Here is a 19,083-nt window from a genome sequence, read left to right as displayed (position 1 = left end):
AGTGAACTGTTGTAAATCAAGGACTACCTGTACTTCACTGTGGCCATTATTATAACTCTGTAATTATCTCCACAGAATTATAGGAGGGAACAGAAACAGAGAATAATAGTCAATACCTTAAAGACTCAATACCCCAAGGACTCCCTCTCCTAATACAGGTAGTCTTCAACTTATGACCAAAATTGGGACCATAATTTCTATTGCTAAGCTAGGCAGTTGTTAAGTGAATTGCATCTGATTTTACCTTTTTTTTGCCAAAGTTGTTGAGCTGTTAATTCACTGCAGTTGTTAAGTGAATCATGCAGTCATTAAACATATCTGACTTCCCCTCATTTGCTTGCTGGAAGCCAGCTCAGAGGGTGATCACATGATCACATGCTATTGCAAATTTGTTTGTTTGTTTAACTTTTATGCCACCATTTCTCCAGGGGGACTCCAGAGACGGCTCAAGCACCCACGTTTTGATCATGTGACCATGGGATGCTGTAATGGTTATAAGTGCGAGGAGTGGCTGTGAGTTACTTTATTCAGAGCTATGGTAACTTTGAAGAGTAACCAAAGAAATGGTTGTAAGTCAAGGACTACCTGTATCCTGAGAAAACAATACCCTAAACAAGGAATTACCAAGGAGAAAACAAAGCCCCCACCAACACTGGCAAGCTACCGTATATAAAAAGGAAGCAAGCCCCATACTCACTACAACTGATGATGTTACCTAGTTAGGTAATGAAACATCTGCAGGCAAACAACCAAGTTCAGACAGTACCAAGAACTCCACAAAATGTGACTGTTTTAAAGGCAACACTCACAACTGAGTGCCAAATCAGGAGATGCAAGCACCCTGCTCTGAAAATAAATCAGTGCTTTCTCCAGCAGACATCCAACTTCTTTGTAGGACTTGAAAATAATAAACCAGACCAGCACAATAATTCATTGCCTCAAGTCAAACCCCACCAAGCACATGCATGACGAGGAGAACAAAAGGATTTGAAATGTTTACCCATGATAAACAGTTGGCACATTGAGAAGATTTCCAGGCCTATTGGAAGCCAACCAAGTTCCAAAGAGTGGAGGGACAAAGGAAAGTGCCTTAAGCCTCTTCCATGCCTAACAGGGGGCGCTGTGGGAGTGGGCGGCTGGCGCAAGAGGCCCTCCCCCATTCTTGAAAGGATCCAATTTAAGTGTCTGCTTTTTTAAGAGCGCCATACCCCTGCACACAAACACATCCAGACTGTCTATGAACCTCACAGCTTAAAATAACCCTCGCTGCATGGATAGGGGCTGAGAAACAGTAACAGGTGCTCTATAGGCTTGCCAAGGCACCAGGGTGGCTGAGGTAGCTGCTATGCTCGCTGCCAAGTTGGGGGCACTGCCTCGAAAAGACAGGGGTGCGGGGAGAGTGCTCGACAACTTTTCAGCACTGCTTGCAGTGTGTTGACCTAGATAAAACTCAGAAAAAGCTGGGCAACGGAGCCAAGCACAAAACCTGGCCCAGGGCTTGGGTGTTTTAACAGGCAGCGGACAAAGTAGCTTTTATTTTTTTCCCCCCGGCAAAATAGATTCCCTAAACCAGCAGGGATCAGGAAAAGGGGCTATGATGTGGCCCAACTTTTTCCTTCAGGACCAGGAGCAGCGCCTAGCTATGCGCAGGCGGGGGGATACCCAACGGCAGAAAATTATGACGGATGAGCAGGAAGGCAAGATCAAGCTGGCATTCTTTGTGGCCATCGTGGGGATGACCCTGACGGTGTTGGCGGTAGGCACAGAATTCTGGGTGGAACTCAACACCTACAAGCAGAACCACTCCGCCATCTGCGAGGCCGCCCACTTCGGCTTGTGGAAATTCTGCTACAAGAAACTCTGGGTTTACGATGTGGGAGAAGAGAGAGACACCTGCGGGCCTGCAGAGCTGCCTGGCGGTAAGCATGTTTTGAATTCCCTTCCTAGTTGCTCTTCTTCTCTTTTGCTAAGTTTCAGCAGTTCTTTGAAAGTTGTTCTCCAATTCTGTTTGGACTAGTCAACTTTGCGGGCTTCTCCAGTGTCTTCTTCTGGTCTTCTTCTCCTTCCGTGTCCAGTTGCTGCTCCTTCGTACGAACAGTTTTGTTGTTGCAAGGAGTTTGTCCCCTGTGTTCCAGGAAATGCGCCTGGAGGTGGGATGGATGAGGCCAGCCCTGAAGAAGACAGATGAGATTGTTGCCCTTCTCACCTCCCCAGAAAACTCAACTCAACTTTCCACACACATTCTGTCTCTCTCTCACACACACACATATATGCAATTGAAAAGACTTTGTGTTTCTACTTTGCTCCAGGAAGTGGGAAAGATGAGGTCAGCAGTAGACAGATGAGATATCTCTCTTGCTCACCTCTCAACTCAACTTCCCACACATGTTCTTTCTGTCTCACATACACACAAACACATGCACAGAGAAAGATATGTAATCGGGAAGACTTTATACTTGTACTTGCGTTGCAGGAGATGTGGCTGGAGTTGGGGTGAGGCCAACATTAGACAGGTGAGACCACTGTCTCGGCTCATCTCTCCACAAAAGCCAATCCAACTTTCCATACACATTCTTTCTACCTCACGTATATACACATGTGCACACATGTAATTGGAAAGACTTTGCACCTCTATAGCCATTCACCATCCACTCCATCACCAGTGGATTCCTCTTAGCCAGCCAAACAGCTGCTGCTCCTAAGTGGTTTCTTCATTAACTATTATGCCATCTGGCAATTTATGAAGATGTTGCTGCCACTCATGGGGAGAATCTTGCGGCTGAAGGGAAATGTGTGCGGGGGAAGGGACTTTGTTGAAGCTTTTCACATGCAGTTTGTGGGCACTGATGTCACACAAAATTCCTTATAGCATGTTTACATGGAAGCATAATAAAATCATAAGATCCATGGCACAGGCAAGGTAATGGTAGCAATTTGAAGATGAGGTTTTAGCAGCCATCAGTAAATCTGGGACTCTTCTCCTTAATGTAATGGAATAACTGCAGGGCTTACTAAATTACACTTTTCAGCAGTTCCAACTAGCAAGACCAGCGGAGAAGGGCGTTGTTGCAGTCCTGTCTTGACAGTAGTGCTAATATTCCTGCTTAGACATATTCACTCTGCTCATTTAATCACAAAACCAAACTGATGCACGGCATCTGCCTCTCTTCTCTTTCTCCCCTTCCGTTCCACATATACCAAGACTGCTTATAATTGAGGCTCGTGATTTCAGGCTTGGCATCTTTTTACAAGGATAGGCAAAGGACTTGCTGTGAAGAATTGCTGAAGTATTTATTCCCTTCGGCTAATGATGGGTGAACTAAGGCCCTGCTAGCACATTTTTCAGATTCTCGTTTCTGTAAGCACATTCCCTCTTTAGATGTAGAATTGTCTTAACAACAGCCTTCTGCAACCAGGTGGATTCCCATCCTTTTGCATTATAGTTAGTTGCCCTGTTGCCTGGAGGATTATAGGAATTGATATCCCAACACATCCAGAGGCCACCAAATCAGTAAAAATGATTGTTTAAATTAGGACAGCATCAGTTCATAAGTGTCTAAATTCAGAGCCCTTGTAGGATCCTAGCACGTAAATCTTCCTAATTAGCACATTTTTTCTTTGATCCCATCCATCATTTCCCCCCCCAACCTTTATCATAAAGGCGAAGGAGTCCCTGCAGATTTTACTTGGCTAGTCATTGCGAGCTATGGGGGTGGGGGGTGGGGGCATTCTTATCTCTATTTCAAGGCATTGAGCCAGCACTGTCTGAAGACCTTTCCATGGTCATGTGGCCAACATGATGTCATGGAGGGCTGATACCTTCCCACCAAAGTGGTGCTAAGTCCTTGACTTGCGACCAGTTCTAAGTCCTTGACTTACGACCAGCCGCAAGTCCTCAACTTATGACTGACAGCCAGCAACAACTCAGCCGTGCCTGATTGGCTAAGGCGCGGCTGGCTAAGCGCGGGCTGTCTGCTTTGTTCCCATTGGTCGCCCTGCTTGACAGCTCCGGTATAAATAGCTGTCAAACAGGGCGAGGTGCTGAATCTTGTATATAGTTATCTGTTGTCTGGTTCTGTTAAAATAAACGCTATTCTACTTACCTCAGCCATCTCACATCTCCTCAATCAGTCCAGGATTTAATACTGGCACCGAAGGTTGGATGCTGAAGGTTCCAGCGTGAGCAGCTACGGAAGAAGGAAAATTGATTAATTTCCTCTTCATACAAATTTTTTTTTAAAACCTCAGCGCGATTCTTCTAGCTATGGTTTCGCTGCCTCCATTTGCGCCCTTCAGCTTGGCCAACGAATCTTGGGCCGGTTTCCTTGAATGCTTTGTGTGTTTCCTCATCACTAACAATTACCACCAGCTGCCTTCGGACCGAAAATGCAGTTTCTTCCTCAGCTCATGTGGACCTGAAATGTTCAACACTGCCAGGGCTCTCGCTTCACCCTTGGTGGTTTATGAGTTGAACTGGGAAACACTCATCGGCAAACTAAAAAAACACTAGGTACTGACTGCATCCTGTATAGCCCGCTGGTACACTTTCTGTCAGTGCATACAGAAAGACACTGAGATTGTAAGCCAATTCTTACAGTGTCTCCGAACTGCGGCTATAGAGTGCGAATTCATCGACTTCGATGACTCGCTGGTCGAGCAATTCATCTGTGGGGTCCGCGATGTCCGCCTCAAGCGGAGATTGCTAGCCCAAGCAGACATCACCCTTCTTCTTTTTTATAAAGAATTTTTTTTATTTTCAAAACATATAAAATCTTCTTTTTTTTTGCATACTGTAGAAAGTACCTTCTTCTTTCCAAATCATTATTTGCAATTTACATCCAATTTCCTTATGTTGTACCCATGCCTATATATACCATATTATCATTATCCCTCCTTTATTTAACTATATCCTGTATCATAACATTTTCCTCCTAATATTCAAAACTTAACTATATCTAACTTAGTTCTTTTTTAAATTAATCTTTATATAAAATCCAAGAGGGTTTCTAATTTTCCTTTCATGGGTACCATTCAATATTCATATCCCATTATTGCTTATCATGACACTACACATTGTATACATTATTATCATTATAAATTATTTGTTTAACTATATCTATTATCACTAAATTTTACTATGTTTAGCTATTTTTAAGTTATACTCTTCCATCTATCAACCTGTATCTTTCCAATAACAAAACAGTCTCATATCTTTTGCTGTTTGTGGTATCAGTCCTCTTATCTTCTCTTTAATCAATTTTGTATGGACTCATCTTAGCAACTCTTTGCTTATAAAATCCCTTGTGTAATTTCGATGCCCTTCTTCTGTCTCCTTAATCCACTTATATTTAATTGTCAGTGATGTTATCAATAATATTGCTAGTAAGGTTTCTCTCTTTAAATCCATAAATTCTTTTATTTTTTCCTTCTTCTGTATCTTATTTTGCCATCTGAAGTAAGTTTCCCCTCCATTTAATTCCTCTTTCAATATTCCACTCTTTCCATTTTCAGAGACAAACCAATCACCATAAATATCAGGGGTTTTAGTTTCTTTATTTTCATTTTCCTCTTCAGTTTTTTGAATTTAAACTGCCATTTTATCCATTTGATAAGCCTCTTTAACTTCTCCATCATATTTTGCTGTTAATTGTACTAAATCATCCAACTTCTTCTCAATCCTCTCACATGTATTTGATAATTTCTGTATTTCTGAGAATATCTTTTGCAGACTTAAAGCCTCTTTCTCCTGTTGAGATTGTGCCATTGTTTTCAGCTAATAAACACTATTTAAGAACATCTGTGTCCTTTTCTTCTTATCACTCTGTAAACAAGCAACAAGACCTTGAAATGCTGAGCCGAGATAGTCAGTGAAAGTAGTGAAACAGTGAAAGTTTCATTTCCAATACACAAAGTTTCTAAGCAGTGCTGTTGTTACGATATTGCAAAGTTTTTTTAATGTCTTTTTTGTATTTCAAATTGAAAGGAAAGTCCAATTCTTAAATGAGTTAGAAAAACACTCACAGAAAGAGAAGGATTTTGAACCATAGGTTACAGGGAGTAATGAAAAAAAAAGAAAAGAAAATAGAAGAAGAAGGCTTAGTCCATTCGTTTTAAAGGTCTTGCATAAATTCCGTCTGTGAAGATAACATTCAAAAAAAAAAAAGATAACACCCTGTCAAAAAACATTCCAAATTTAATTCCGGCGCTTATTTCTTCTGTTCTCCAATTTGAATTAATATTAAGTTTTTTATAGGCAGTCATTCTTAAAAGAGTAAAATTTCCTCACCAGCTGGAAACACTTTCTCTTTCCATTTCCTTCCATTTTGGAGTCACCCTGACTTCGTCAGTCTCTAGCTGGATTTTTTGTCACCGGCTTGAAAACTTTCTCTTGGATCGATCAGGGACTTTGCAATGTCCTTGAGATCAGTAAGATGTATTCTTCCTGTTCACTGTCTCTACAGGACAGTTTAGGTCCATTTGGACCACCCAGTGGCAAAAGTATCGACTGCGATCTCAGAGCATTGAGATTGCACGTCGTCTCGTCGCGACTTCGACTCCTCCCTTCAACAGGCGGTGGAGGAAGCCAGAGCTGTCAGAAAAATCTCTGGCAGAAATACAACGGTGCCAACATCTAATCGCACCTCCTCAAAGAACCTGCCTCATAGATGAACTAGTTCCCTTAGATGATCTGGAGGAAGATCAGGTTGACCACCTCTGGGCTCAACCTAGAAGCTGCCTCCGCCAGCTGCAAACCATTCCGCGGCAGCCTATTTGGGTTGCGGCGGCAATCACACTCATTCTGCCTGGCCCATTTAAAGCAGCCACCTGCCACCGCTGTTCGAAGAAAGGCCACCTCACCCATCTATGCTGCGCTACCCTACCACCGGCACCTCAAGCCGACTACCGCCCGCCTCCAAGCCAACAGCAATGCCGACAGCAGACCCAGAGGGATGACTGCTATACAATAACCAAGAACCCACCAGACGTCTCTGCCACATCGGTCAGCAAAGCTTCGGCTGACACACAAAAAATCACGATTTCCCTGCTCATCGAAGGGGCTCCTTGCATCATGGAGGTGGACTCGGGATCCTCCTGCTCCCTTTTGTCCTGGAGCGCCCTCTCCAAGATGTGCCCTGCCATCTCACACAGCCAGCTGACGCCTGCGAATACAACTTTAAAAGACTACCAGGGGTCTCAAATTTCTACCCTGGGCAGCTATGCTGTTTGGGTGGACTACGGGGATTTCCATGGGAAGCTCCCCATCCTGGTAGTCGGGAAGCTCCTGCCAGCCCTATTGGGGCTTGACTGGTTCCCTTTGTTGGGCCTGTCCCTCATGGGAGTCCATCAAACCTCTGCCATACCACCTACCATCGAAGACATCATCTTTAAGTTCGCTGATGTCTTTGACGGCACTTTAGGTGAATATAAGGGTTCCCCTATTTCTTTAAACTTAGACCCCCAGGTTGCCCCATTAGGCTCAAGGCTCGCAGGGTGCCATTTGACTTGAGGCCGAAGGTTGATGCCAAACTGGATAAGTTGTTGGTGCAGGGAGTCCTGGAGCCCATCGACCATTCCAAATGGGAGACTCCCATAGTGGTTCCTGTTAAGGCCAACGGGTCTATCAGGATTCGCGCTGACTATAAGTCGACCATCAACCTCGGCCTCCAGGTAAATCCATATCCAGTTCCGGTTGTGCAGCACTTGCTCCACTCTTTATGGCAGGGCTGCATATTTGCCAAACTGGATATGGCTCAGGCCTATCCGCAGCTCCCGGTGGATGATGAGGCCGCCGCTGCCCAGACCATCGTCACCCACCATAGGGCTTTCCGCTGCTGGTGGTTACAATTTGCCATCTTCGTTGCGCCGGGGATCTTCCAGAGCCTCATGGAGCGACTGCTCCATGGGCTTCCAGGCATGGTTCCCTACTTTGATGATATCCTGATCACTGCCTGCGGTCGATCAGGATTCATCGAAGTCCTTCAAAAGGTCCTCGACCATTTCAGGAGCGCAGGCTTAAAATTGAAGTGCAGCAAATGTTCCTTTGCCTAGGGTAGAATTCTTGGGTTTCCTTGTGGATGCCCAGGGCATCCACCCCACTCCCCCTAAAGTAGCAGCTGTCAGGAATGCCCCCACTCCTACCTCTAAGGCGGAGCTGCAGGTGTTCCTCGGTCTTTTAAATTTCTATGTTTCTTCCGCACAAGGCATCACTTGCCAAGCCACTGCATCAGTTGCTCGACCGATTCCTGGCCTGATGCATGCGTTCGCGGCTGTCAAAGCCATGCTTACATCAGTGGCTGTCTTAGTCCAATACAGTGACAAACTGCCGCTGACATTAGCATGCCCTTTTGGTGTGGGGGCAGTTCTGAGCCATGTCCTCCCCAATGGCTCAGAAGCTCCCATAGTTTTTTACTCCCGGACACTCTCCTCCGCTGAGAGGAACTACAGCCAGATCGACAAGGAGGCTCTGGCTACTGTTTCCAGGATTAAAAAGTTCCACGATTATCTCTACCAACGGCATTTTACTCTGTACACAGACCACAAGCTTCTCCTTGGATTCTCCTGGATTTAATAAGTGGCACTTATTTATCTACTCACACTTGTATGTTCTTGAACTGCTAGGTTGGCAGGAGCTAAGGCGAACACAGGGGCTCACCCCCTCATATGGTGCTTGGGCCTTGAACTTGAGCTGCCAGCTTTCTAGCCAACAAGCTCAGCATCATAACCGCTGGCTATCATGCTGCCCCTCAACTTTTATCACGCAGAGCAATGGTCGTATTCAAATGATTTAACAACTGGTTCTCTGTCCTAATGATTTCTTCCAACAACCAGTTCACCAAACTTTTCAGAAACTTAACAACTTGTTCTCCCAAAGTGGTGCAAACTGGCTGAATCCCACCATTGACGCAGTCTTTTTTTATTCCATCATCGGTCTCGTCACATGCCCTAAGTATTTTACTTGCTGATTACTACCTTGAGCAAGCAATCACACTTTGTTTAATTCAGGATTGATTGGTGGGGGTCCTCCTTTCAGTCACTCTGTTCTTCACAATCAGCAGCAGTGGTCATGTGAACAAAATTCAGAGGCTTGGCAATGACTCGTGTTTATGATGGTTGCAGTGTCCTGGGATCATGTGATCACCTTCGGCGACCTTCTGATGAACAAAGTCAATGGGGAAGCCAGATTCACTTAACAACTGTGTTACTATTTTAACAACTGCATGAGGAATTTGGGTGGCAAGTAAAAAAGAAAGTATAGCAATTAAAGTAGTGAAGTGGGCAAGAGACAATGGATAGATGATTTTTGTTGTTGTTTTGATTTGCTTTTCCCTTTCTTTTTTTCTTTTTAAAGCACAGCAATTAAAGTATTGAAGCAGGCAATAGACGATGGATGGATGATTTCTCTTTTTGGTTGTTATTCTGATTTCCTTTTCTCTCTCTCTCTCTCTCTCTCTCTCTCTCTCTCTCTCTCTCTCTCTCTCTCTCTCTCTTTTCTTTATTGTTTAGATTTTTTTTATTTTTTATTTTCAAAACAAACACAACATATAAAATCTTCTTTTTTTGCATACTGTAGAAAGTGTATCAGTTGGTTACAAAAAGCTTTCGTGCATCTCTTCCACAGTCATCAAACATAATTCATATTAACTCAAGTATTTTAACTTAAAAATTTATACATATTTCCATCATCATACCTCCATTTACATTTGACTATAATTGTTTAAACGTCCTTCATCATAAAATATACCAAGATTTAATACATAACCACATACTAGCATTTCATTTACTATTTCTAAGATCCTCCAATAACACTGAATCTTTATGTCTATTCTAGTTAAACATTCATAATATTCAATAACAAAATTTTCTAATTCTTCTTTCCAAATCATTATTTGCAATTTACATTCAATTTCCTTATGTTGTACCCATGCCTATATATACCTTATTATCATTATCATATAGGGGACATGGTTGGAAGTCTGATAGGAAAGAAAGAAAAAGTTGTTTAATAAAGGGTGACATGATTAAAAGCTAGAATAAGTGATAGAAATAAGAGAAGGGGGAATATTAGTGTATACATTTTTATATAACAAAATGAAAGTAATAACGAAAAAATGTGGAATGATTGAACAATGATAGACTGCAACCTAATATAAATGTGTATTATTATTAGAAATATGTAAGTTGAGTGAATGTAATAATTATGATTAACTTTATTAGTTTTATTTGTATTAGATTGTATGACACCTGTGCTACACTTTTCACACATTGATTTGAGATATTTATACAAAAATAAAAAAAACTTTTAAAAAAATCAGCTGCATGATTCACTTAACAACTGTGGCAGGGAAAATTGTAAACTAGGGCAGCGGTTCTCAAATAGTGGGGCGCGCCCCCCTGGGGGGCGCGAGGCTCCATAAAGGGGGGCGCGAAGGCTCCCTTTCCATCTGGGTGCAACGGCGGCGGCGTGGGCGAGGCATAATATATCCCGCCTGGAAGTGGCAGCACTTCGGCCTGTGGATTTTCATTGGAGCCGCGGGCTGGAGCTGTGCAAGAAGCCTGCTCGGGCGGGGGTGGGAGGGAGGGAAGCATGGCTGTCCCAGGCTTCCCTCCCTTCCCCCCCCCCCAGCCCAAGCAGACTTTTTGCACAGCTCCAGCCCGCGGCTCTGATGAGTCTCTGAGCAGTCCCCAGCGCTGCCACTTCAAGCCGGGATATATTCTGCCATGCCCTCGGCGGCATCTTTATGCAGGTAGCTCGCCTCCCCGCCAGCAGCTCACCCGCAAGTATTCCGTCTGGAAGCGGAAGCGCAACAGCCGCTGTTGGGGAAGGGACAAAGGGGCGGCGGTCGCCCGATCTTGCCACCGCCACCCTTTCGCCCCTGGTAACGGCGACTGTTGTGCTGCTGCTTCCAGCTGGGATGCTGGAGGAGCTGCTGGCAGGGAGGGAGGGAAGAAAGGGAGGAGGGAGTAAGGATAGACAAGCAAGAGGGAAAGAGGAAAGAAGGCAAGCAGGCAGGAAGGAGGCAGAAGGAAGGAGGGAAGAATGGAACTGGAAGGGAGGCAGGGAAGGAGGGAGGGAGAAAGGAAGGATAGGAGGATAGGGAAAGAGGAAAGAAGGCAGGCAGGCAGGGGGAAAGAGGAAGGAGGGAACTGGAAGGGAGGCAGGAAGGAAGGGAAGGAGGAAGGGAGGGTGGAAGGAAGGATAGACAAGCAAGAGGGAAAGAGGAAAGAAAGCATGTGACTACGGTGGGAGACGAGGAAAGACCGGTGTGCTATGTTATGCAGAGGTGTACTTATAACAATTTTATAGACAAATTATACTATTTACAGTCGCGCAGGGGGGGGGCGCGCGAAATGTTTTCTTCTTCCTAGGGGGGGCATGACAGAAAATAATTGAGAAGCACTGAACTAGGGCAACATTTTTACTTAATAACTGTCTTGCTTAACAATGGAAGTTTTGGGCTCAATTGTGGTCCTAAGTCGAGGACTACTTGTATTGTTTTCTTTATTCACTTTTTCTTTTTATTAAATAACCTAAAATCAGAGCGTTGGAAGGGCCCTTCTAGTCCAACTTCACACCCAGAGAAGGAAACCTCATTTCATCCTAGACAAATGGCTGTCCAACCCTTACCTGAAACCATCTAGTACCGTGATGGCGAACCTGTGGCACGCGTGCCAAGAGTGGCATGCATAGCCATATCTGAGGGCACACGAGGTGTTGCCCTATGTCAGCCCCCTGGAGGGCAGGGGGAGCCATTTACAAAACCCCCCCCAGGCTTTAGGAAAGCTCCGGAGCCTGGGGAAGGCGAAAACCAGAAGTTCGTTTCCAAATTTCTGGAAGGCCCGTTCGGCTGTTTTTCACCATCCATGGGCTTCAGAAGGCTTTCCTGAAGGCAAAAAAATGGAGGGCAAAAAATGGAGGGCAAAAAATGCCCCAATGGGCCTACCAGAAGTCTGAAAGCTTCAGTGAGACCTGCGTGCATGCGTGAGGGGTAGTGCAAGGAGGTTGTGCATGCATATGTGGGGGGAGGGCATTGGGGTGTGGGCACGCACACATGCGCGCCTTTTTGGCACCCAAGCAGAAAAACGTTCACCCTCACTGATCTAGTAATAAAATATCCATGACTCTAGCAATCCTTCTCTTTAATAATTTTGCTTAACCTTGTTATTGTCGATATTTCTAAGATTATTCTATTTTTCTATTCCAGGAAACTGTCTTGCTTTATTCTATTCTTGGACCCACAAAAATAAAATCATCTATCATTTCTTTATTCATTAAGTTTGCAGGTTGACATGATCTTGGTCTTTTTAATATTTAACTATAGACTCAAATATTAATTTCCATTTTACTTTCATTAAGAGCTCATCTACATTTTCTTTACCTCCAGCTAAGAAACTGATATCATCTGTGTATTTCAAATAATTGTTTTCACCTTCAAATTTAACTACTCCTGTCATCATTTCCATTCGCTGTATGTTCTGGGAATATATATCTATATTATATTTTATATTCTATTCTATTTCTCTGAAATCTGTTCTTATATCTCCTCCTCCTCCCTTTCCTCCTCCTCTTCTTCCTTTTTTCTCCTTCTTCCTAAAGGCTCCTTAGAAGGGTCACTTTGTTCAGACATACTCTTAGCCTTCAATTCAAGGGGGAAAAAATTCCACCTCTTTTTTGTATTTTCTTGTTTCCTTTATTATCCTTCTCATGTTAGCTTGGAATTTGTCTCCCCATCTATGGCGCCATACTTTGGCGGGGGGGATGGAAATTAATACTTTGCTATGTGAGAAATTAGGGCAGTGATTCAGTAATTTGCAGTACATTGTCTTGCATGTCTTCTTCAGCGTAGGCATATACAGTGATCTTTCCTAATTTTTAGGTCACACAATTTCATTTCATATTCACTGATATATTCATTGACATGCAATTATAAGCACTTCAATTGCCTCTTTTTCTGCAGCTTTATATGGTTTCATTGATATTTCCTCTGGTGCTCTCCTGTTTGACAGGTGGCCTATTATCTTCAGTACTTCATTTTCTAGTGGAGTTGGATTTTGAAAATATATATATATATATATATATATATATATATATATATATATATATATACATACATACATACATACATACATACATACATACATACATACATACATATATATATATATATGCTGGTTTTGTTGTATTCGGGTCTTTTCCCGTGTAAGGTTGAGATTGTCTTTGCAACGTTTCGGCAGGATCGCACCTGCCATCTTCATCCTGCCGAAACGTTGCAAAGACAGTCTCAACCTTACACGGGAAAAGACCCGAATACAACAAAACCAGCATACCTACACCCGTGAAAATCTACGAAAATATATATATATATATATATATATATATATATATATATATATATATATATATATATATATATATATATATATATATATATATATATATATATATATATATATATATATATATATATATATATATATATATATATATATATATATATATATATATATATATATATATATATATATATATATATAGAGAGAGAGAGAGAGAGAGAGAGAGAGAGAGAGAGAGAGAGAGAGAGAGAGAGAGAGAGAGAGAGAGAGAGAGAGAGAGAGAGAGAGAGAGAGAGAGAGAGGTGGCCTATATCGGATTATTTCTGTTGATGCCCCTCGTGTATTTCTAGCTCAATTGTAAATGTCTCTGTAATTTCTCTGTTCTCTTAAAAAGTTATTTGTTTCCTATATTTATATGCTATATGTGTTGACAGTTTGGCTGATAGCTTTTCCATTGTCCTTTCTAGCTAGATCTTTAACTGTAAGAAATTCATTCAAGCATCTCTACCTACAGAAATTGGCATTGTTTGGCATTAAAAGTGATTTTAAAAAAAGTCTGGCAATGATAAAACAGATATCTGATAGCTGGATTAAGAAATAGAGACAGTGTGGGAAGGAAGTTTTAGTCAGGGGCATGATATTTTTGGGCGTAAAAGCAGTGGTGGGATTCAGCCAGTTCGCACCTATTCGTGAGAACCATTAACTTTATGAGCAGTTGGGAGAACCGGTTGTTGGAAGAAATCTCATTTTGTCTTTTTCCACGTTTCAGGGCTAATCCTGTAAGGAAGGCAGGAAGGAAACATTCTGGGGTTGTTTCTAGCCTAATCTTTATTGCCCTGTTTACAGAAACTGCCTCTCCAGGTAACCCTTATTCCATTGTAACAGCTAAGGAGAAGCGTCCATTGATGTGCGTGACGTTGAGTTGGCCATGCCCACCCAGTCACATGACCACTGAGCCCTGCCTACCCAGCTGGTCATGAGGGCAGAGAAACGATTGTTAAATTATTTGAATCCCACCACTGAGTAAAAGAGCTAGGATATATATACAGGTAATCCTCAACTTATGATCACAATAGAGCCCCAAATTTCTATTGCTAAGTAAGACAGTTGTGAGTTTTGTCCCATTTTACGATCTTTCTTGCCACAGTTGTTAAGTGAATCACTGCAGTTATTAAGTTAATAACAATGTTGTTAAGTGAAACTGGCCTCCCCATTGTGTTTGCTTGTCAGAAGGTCACAAAAGGTGATCACATGACTCTGGGACACTACAACCGTTGTAAATATGAGCCAGTTGCAACTTGGAATGGTCACTAAATAAACTGTTATAAGTCAAGGAACACACACACACATATATGTTGCATTTGTGCTGATAAATAAATAAAAGGAGACTCGCATAGATCTAATTCAAGCTATTTAGCTCTCATCAGCTAGCCATACCCTTACTGGGATTTGAACCTGGGCTGTTTTTACATGTTAGGCAGCTGTATTAGCTACTAAGCCACAAGCTTATTTGGGCATACCAGGTGCTTTGACATAACACATACTTATTTCCTTGGCTCAGCTAATAAGGGAAGAGAGCTTGTGGCTTAGTGGCTAATACAACTGCTTAACATGTAGAAACAGCCCAGCTCAGGTTCAAGTCCCAATAAGGGTATGGCTAGCTGATGAGAGCTAAATAGTTTAAATAGATGTATATTAGTCTCCCTTTATTTATTTATCAGCACAAATGCAACACAAAATGGTTTCCTGCCTGGAAGGCTCCTAGGGTGGAGCTGAAAGGCAAAAGGGAAGCAGTAGGGTCAGGGAAGAAAGCAGATTGGTTTGGTGGCATTTAAATGACCAAAATATGCTGTGAAAGCCATTATTTTGGAATTGAATGCAGTGAGATTCAAACCATGCATTAAATCCCCCCCCCCCAAAAAAATTATGGCTTTGTGTAATGTGTTAATCAGGTCAGAGGGTTATCCTAGACAGGTAACCAACAAAATAGTAACTCAAAGACAGAAATTTGCAACCATAATTTGCTTCCAAACCATTTGTGTCCCTTAACCCTAGAAAGCTTGATAGAGATTTGCACTTCAGAAGAATAAATGAATGTGTTGGTGCAGCAGGTATGAGTGCATTCATTCATTATGCTTTTAGCCTTGCCATAGTGGGTAACCTCTAGCTTGATCTTGGTTTAATAGGAAAATTCAGGAATGTCAGGTACGTAAGTAAAGCTTCAGATGGAATCATAGGGCTAGAAGAGACCTAGTCTAGCCTAATCCCCTGCCCAAAGAGAACCAAGAAGTACCAGAGAGGATAGTTGCCAAAATAAATGTGGACTTCAGTTCTCAAAATTCCCCAGCCAGTATGGGTGTCTGGAGAATTCTGGGAGTTGAAGTCCACACATCTTAAAGTTCCCAAGGTTAGGAAATACTGCTCTAATTTGTTACTGTTTCTTCTGCCTTACTTGAAATTGTCAACCACTGGCCTAAATTCTTCTTGGTTTGCCAACTTTTCTAAGGAAATCAAACCATTATAGCTATTTATTTTTGATAACATGTTAGGGGATGATCTTGATACCTATGGCTTACTGGATTTCTCCTGAGAAAATACCAAAGTTTTTAACTATCTGTCTCCAAATTATTTATGTACAAAGAAATGCATAAAATAAAGAATTCAGAGGTGGCATTATTGACTGCACCTCTTTCCTTTCTCCATGAATATAAACCGCATAAAGGCATGAAACCCTTCCAAGGTTTCCCTACAACACAGTAAGAATGTATTGGTAGTCCTCATTTAGCAACTATCCACAGTTAAAACAGTGATAAAAAAAGAAACCTTGCAAGCCATTTTCAACCTGTGCAGGTCTGTAAAACAAATAAAAGAGAAGTAAAATTGTAAACACAGCCCTGATTTCATTTAGTGACCGCTTTGCTTAATAACTGAATTTCTATTCCCAATTATGATCACTAGATAAGAACTAATTGCATTACATTCTTATACTCCTTTTCCTGAATTTTAGATGGTCCAATCTTAACACATCCGGGTTATCATGGTGGCACACATGCACAAAGGAATCTTGATCTTCTCAATCTTTTGCCACAAAAGCAGTCATTATCAAATGATTTGTCAGGCATGGAAGATCAGGTCCACATATAAAGGTTCAATTAAACTGATTTATTCCTAAAGACTATGCACAGAAATATTCTCAATTAACAGTAAATAAATACTTAAGAGTTAGATCGGGGTGAAATCCAGCAGGTTCTCACAGGTTCTGGAGAACCGGTAGCGGAAATTTTGAGTAGTTCGGATAACTAGCAAATGCCATCTCCAGCTGGCCCCAGGGTGGGGTGGGAATGGTGATTTTGCAGTATCCTTGCCTGGACACACCCACCAAACCTCATCACACCCACCAAGCCACGCCCACAGAAGTGGTAGTAAAAAAAATTGAATTTCACCACAGAGTTAGATAAAGCTAATGGCACTCAAGGAGTATTAAACCTAATTCATTTGTGACTGCATAACAATTCTAGGCTTATTTCCCCCCTTTCACTCCACCCCACCCCCCATTCTGTTCTTCCTTCATCTACATCTTCCCGAGAAACTACTAATTAAGGTGCAAGGATTTTACCACCTCTGGATTTCCTTCCCTTACATATTAACCAAAGCAGTATTTCTCAACCTTGGCAACTTTAAGAAGTGAGGACTTCAGCTCCCAGAATTCTCTTCTCCTAGAATTCTTCCCCAGATACTGGCTGGGGAATTCTGGGAGTTGAAATGCTCACATTTTTAAGTTGCCAAGGTTAAGAAACACAGAACTACATCATGAACAATTCTATTTCAATGCCTTTGTGGGGAGAGGAGACAGGAAGGACCACTTCTCCCTTTTCATTTTCATAAAGTGCAGATTGTCTTGCAAAATCACACAAATTGACTCCTGCTAAGATCTCCATTTATAATCTAAGCACATTCGCTTTTCCTTTACTGTTTGCTCAGACATTGTGAGTTTTAGAGATAGCTAATGCTTGCAGTTGCTTGGGTTTAAATTCTAAATTTCATAGGAAGCACAACAGAAATTCTTAGGGATCTTCAGCTGAGGTAGATATTAAGAGACAAGATTATCTTGGAGTACTTCAGTCGTTGAAGGAACAGGTGTTGCCGGGCTAAAACTTCTTAATTGCATCTGCTATTTCAGAAATGTTGACACTTGTACATAGCTTTCAGTTATGTACCATTTCATTTACATCCCATCCTTTCTTCAGGAATTTTGCAATTACACATATAGGCTGTTTTGCATCAGACTAGTCCTGTCACTAAGCCGAGTCAAAGTATCATCTGTGGCATACGTATCCTTTGTCTAATCCCTGGACTAAAACTAGGCTCATCACTTTCAACAGTTTTTAATTTTGGACATTGATGAGATGTCATAGCAAAAGATTTTTAAAAAAATACCCATGCATCTCCCGTCTCAATTTATAATTTCTGCCATCAATGCCAAATTCAATGGGAAGAGGAGAGATCAAAAACTTAAGATGCAATCATATTTATCATTCCAACTGAGTAATACTTAACAACTAAAGCCAGGCCAAATATTTAAGATCATTTTGAAAGGTTTCCTGTTTTTTTAAGGACTACATTTCTATATTTGATATATGCTAATCGCTTTGCAAAATTATTCCGGTATGTTGGCTTGCAAAATATTGGGAGCACGGAGTTAAAAAGGTGGATTTCCTTCAATACTGTGGAAAAAGTAAGAGGTCTCTTGAGTCAAACTTCATTCAGTTTGACTTGGTGAACATACACATGTAGTTTCCTTGCAGACAGAACTGGCTTACCACTGCCTTCCTCTATTCTAGGGCATGTTTTCAATTTCCCAAGTTAACAAACAGTCTACACCTGATCTTGAACCCAATGTCAATTAGTTGCTTTCTCTAATAGGCGAGAAAACCTCATTTGAGCTTTTCTCTCCAATTAGAATATTTTTATAAGCTTAGCAATAGCAACAGCGCTTAGACTTATATACCGCTTTACAGTGCTTTAAGCAGTTTACAGAGTCAGCCTATTGCCCCCAACAATGTGGGTCCTCATTTTACCAATCTCAAAAGGATGGAAAGTGGAGTCAACCTTAAGCCTGGTGAGATTCAGTGGCCTGCAGTACTGCATTCTAGCTACGTTTTAATGCAGGAAGAGGTTGCGTGGAGGCGATGCGGAATCATTTGGCTTGGACTGGCTTGTGTTGCTCTAAGATCACAAAAGGGCAAAGCAGGTCTCCAATGTTACACGTACTCCTCGACTTACAATCATTAGTGACTTACAATCATTTGCATAGTGACCATTTGAAGTTACGATGGCACTGAAAAACATGACGTATGATAGATTTTCATAATTATTGGCCATTGCGGCATCCCCGTGGCCACATGATCAAAATTTGGGCACTTGGCAACTGCAACTGGTATTTATGAGAGTTGTACTGTCCCAGGGTCATATGGTCACCATTTTAAAATTCCCAGATGACTTCTGACAAACAAAGACAATGAGTGAAGCCAGTTTTGTTTAACAACGGCATGATTCACCAAGGGATAGGCTGTTGGGGGTTCGCAGGGGTTCGGGCAGTGGTGGGTTGCCAAATTTTTTACTACCGGTTTGGGCGCACTCACATGTATGCGCAGAAGCTTTTTCCCATGCGTAGAAGTGTCCAGGCAGGTGGGCGGAGCCTCCTGCTGCCGCTACTACTGGTTCGCCCTATCCAGACTGAACCGAGAGCAA

The 19,083-nt window shown here is 42.1% G+C and overlaps 1 protein-coding gene across 1 annotated transcript in view; it reads left to right on the top strand.

Moving 5' to 3' along the window:
• Positions 1 to 1,445: 1,445 nt before the first annotated feature.
• Positions 1,446 to 19,083, top strand: part of CACNG6 (calcium voltage-gated channel auxiliary subunit gamma 6) — a 45,001-nt gene continuing 27,363 nt past the window's right edge. Inside the window, exon 1 of the mRNA XM_081933539.1 lies at positions 1,446 to 1,919. Within this exon, the coding sequence (XP_081789665.1) occupies positions 1,595 to 1,919 (325 nt within the window). The 5' untranslated portion in view covers positions 1,446 to 1,594. The remainder of the gene's footprint in view (positions 1,920 to 19,083) is intronic.

This window comes from Natrix helvetica (genome assembly GCF_964273705.1).
Source record: "Natrix helvetica genome assembly, chromosome: Z".
Classification (NCBI taxonomy): domain Eukaryota; kingdom Metazoa; phylum Chordata; class Lepidosauria; order Squamata; family Natricidae; genus Natrix; species Natrix helvetica.
This window is presented reverse-complemented; position numbering and strand designations above follow the sequence as displayed.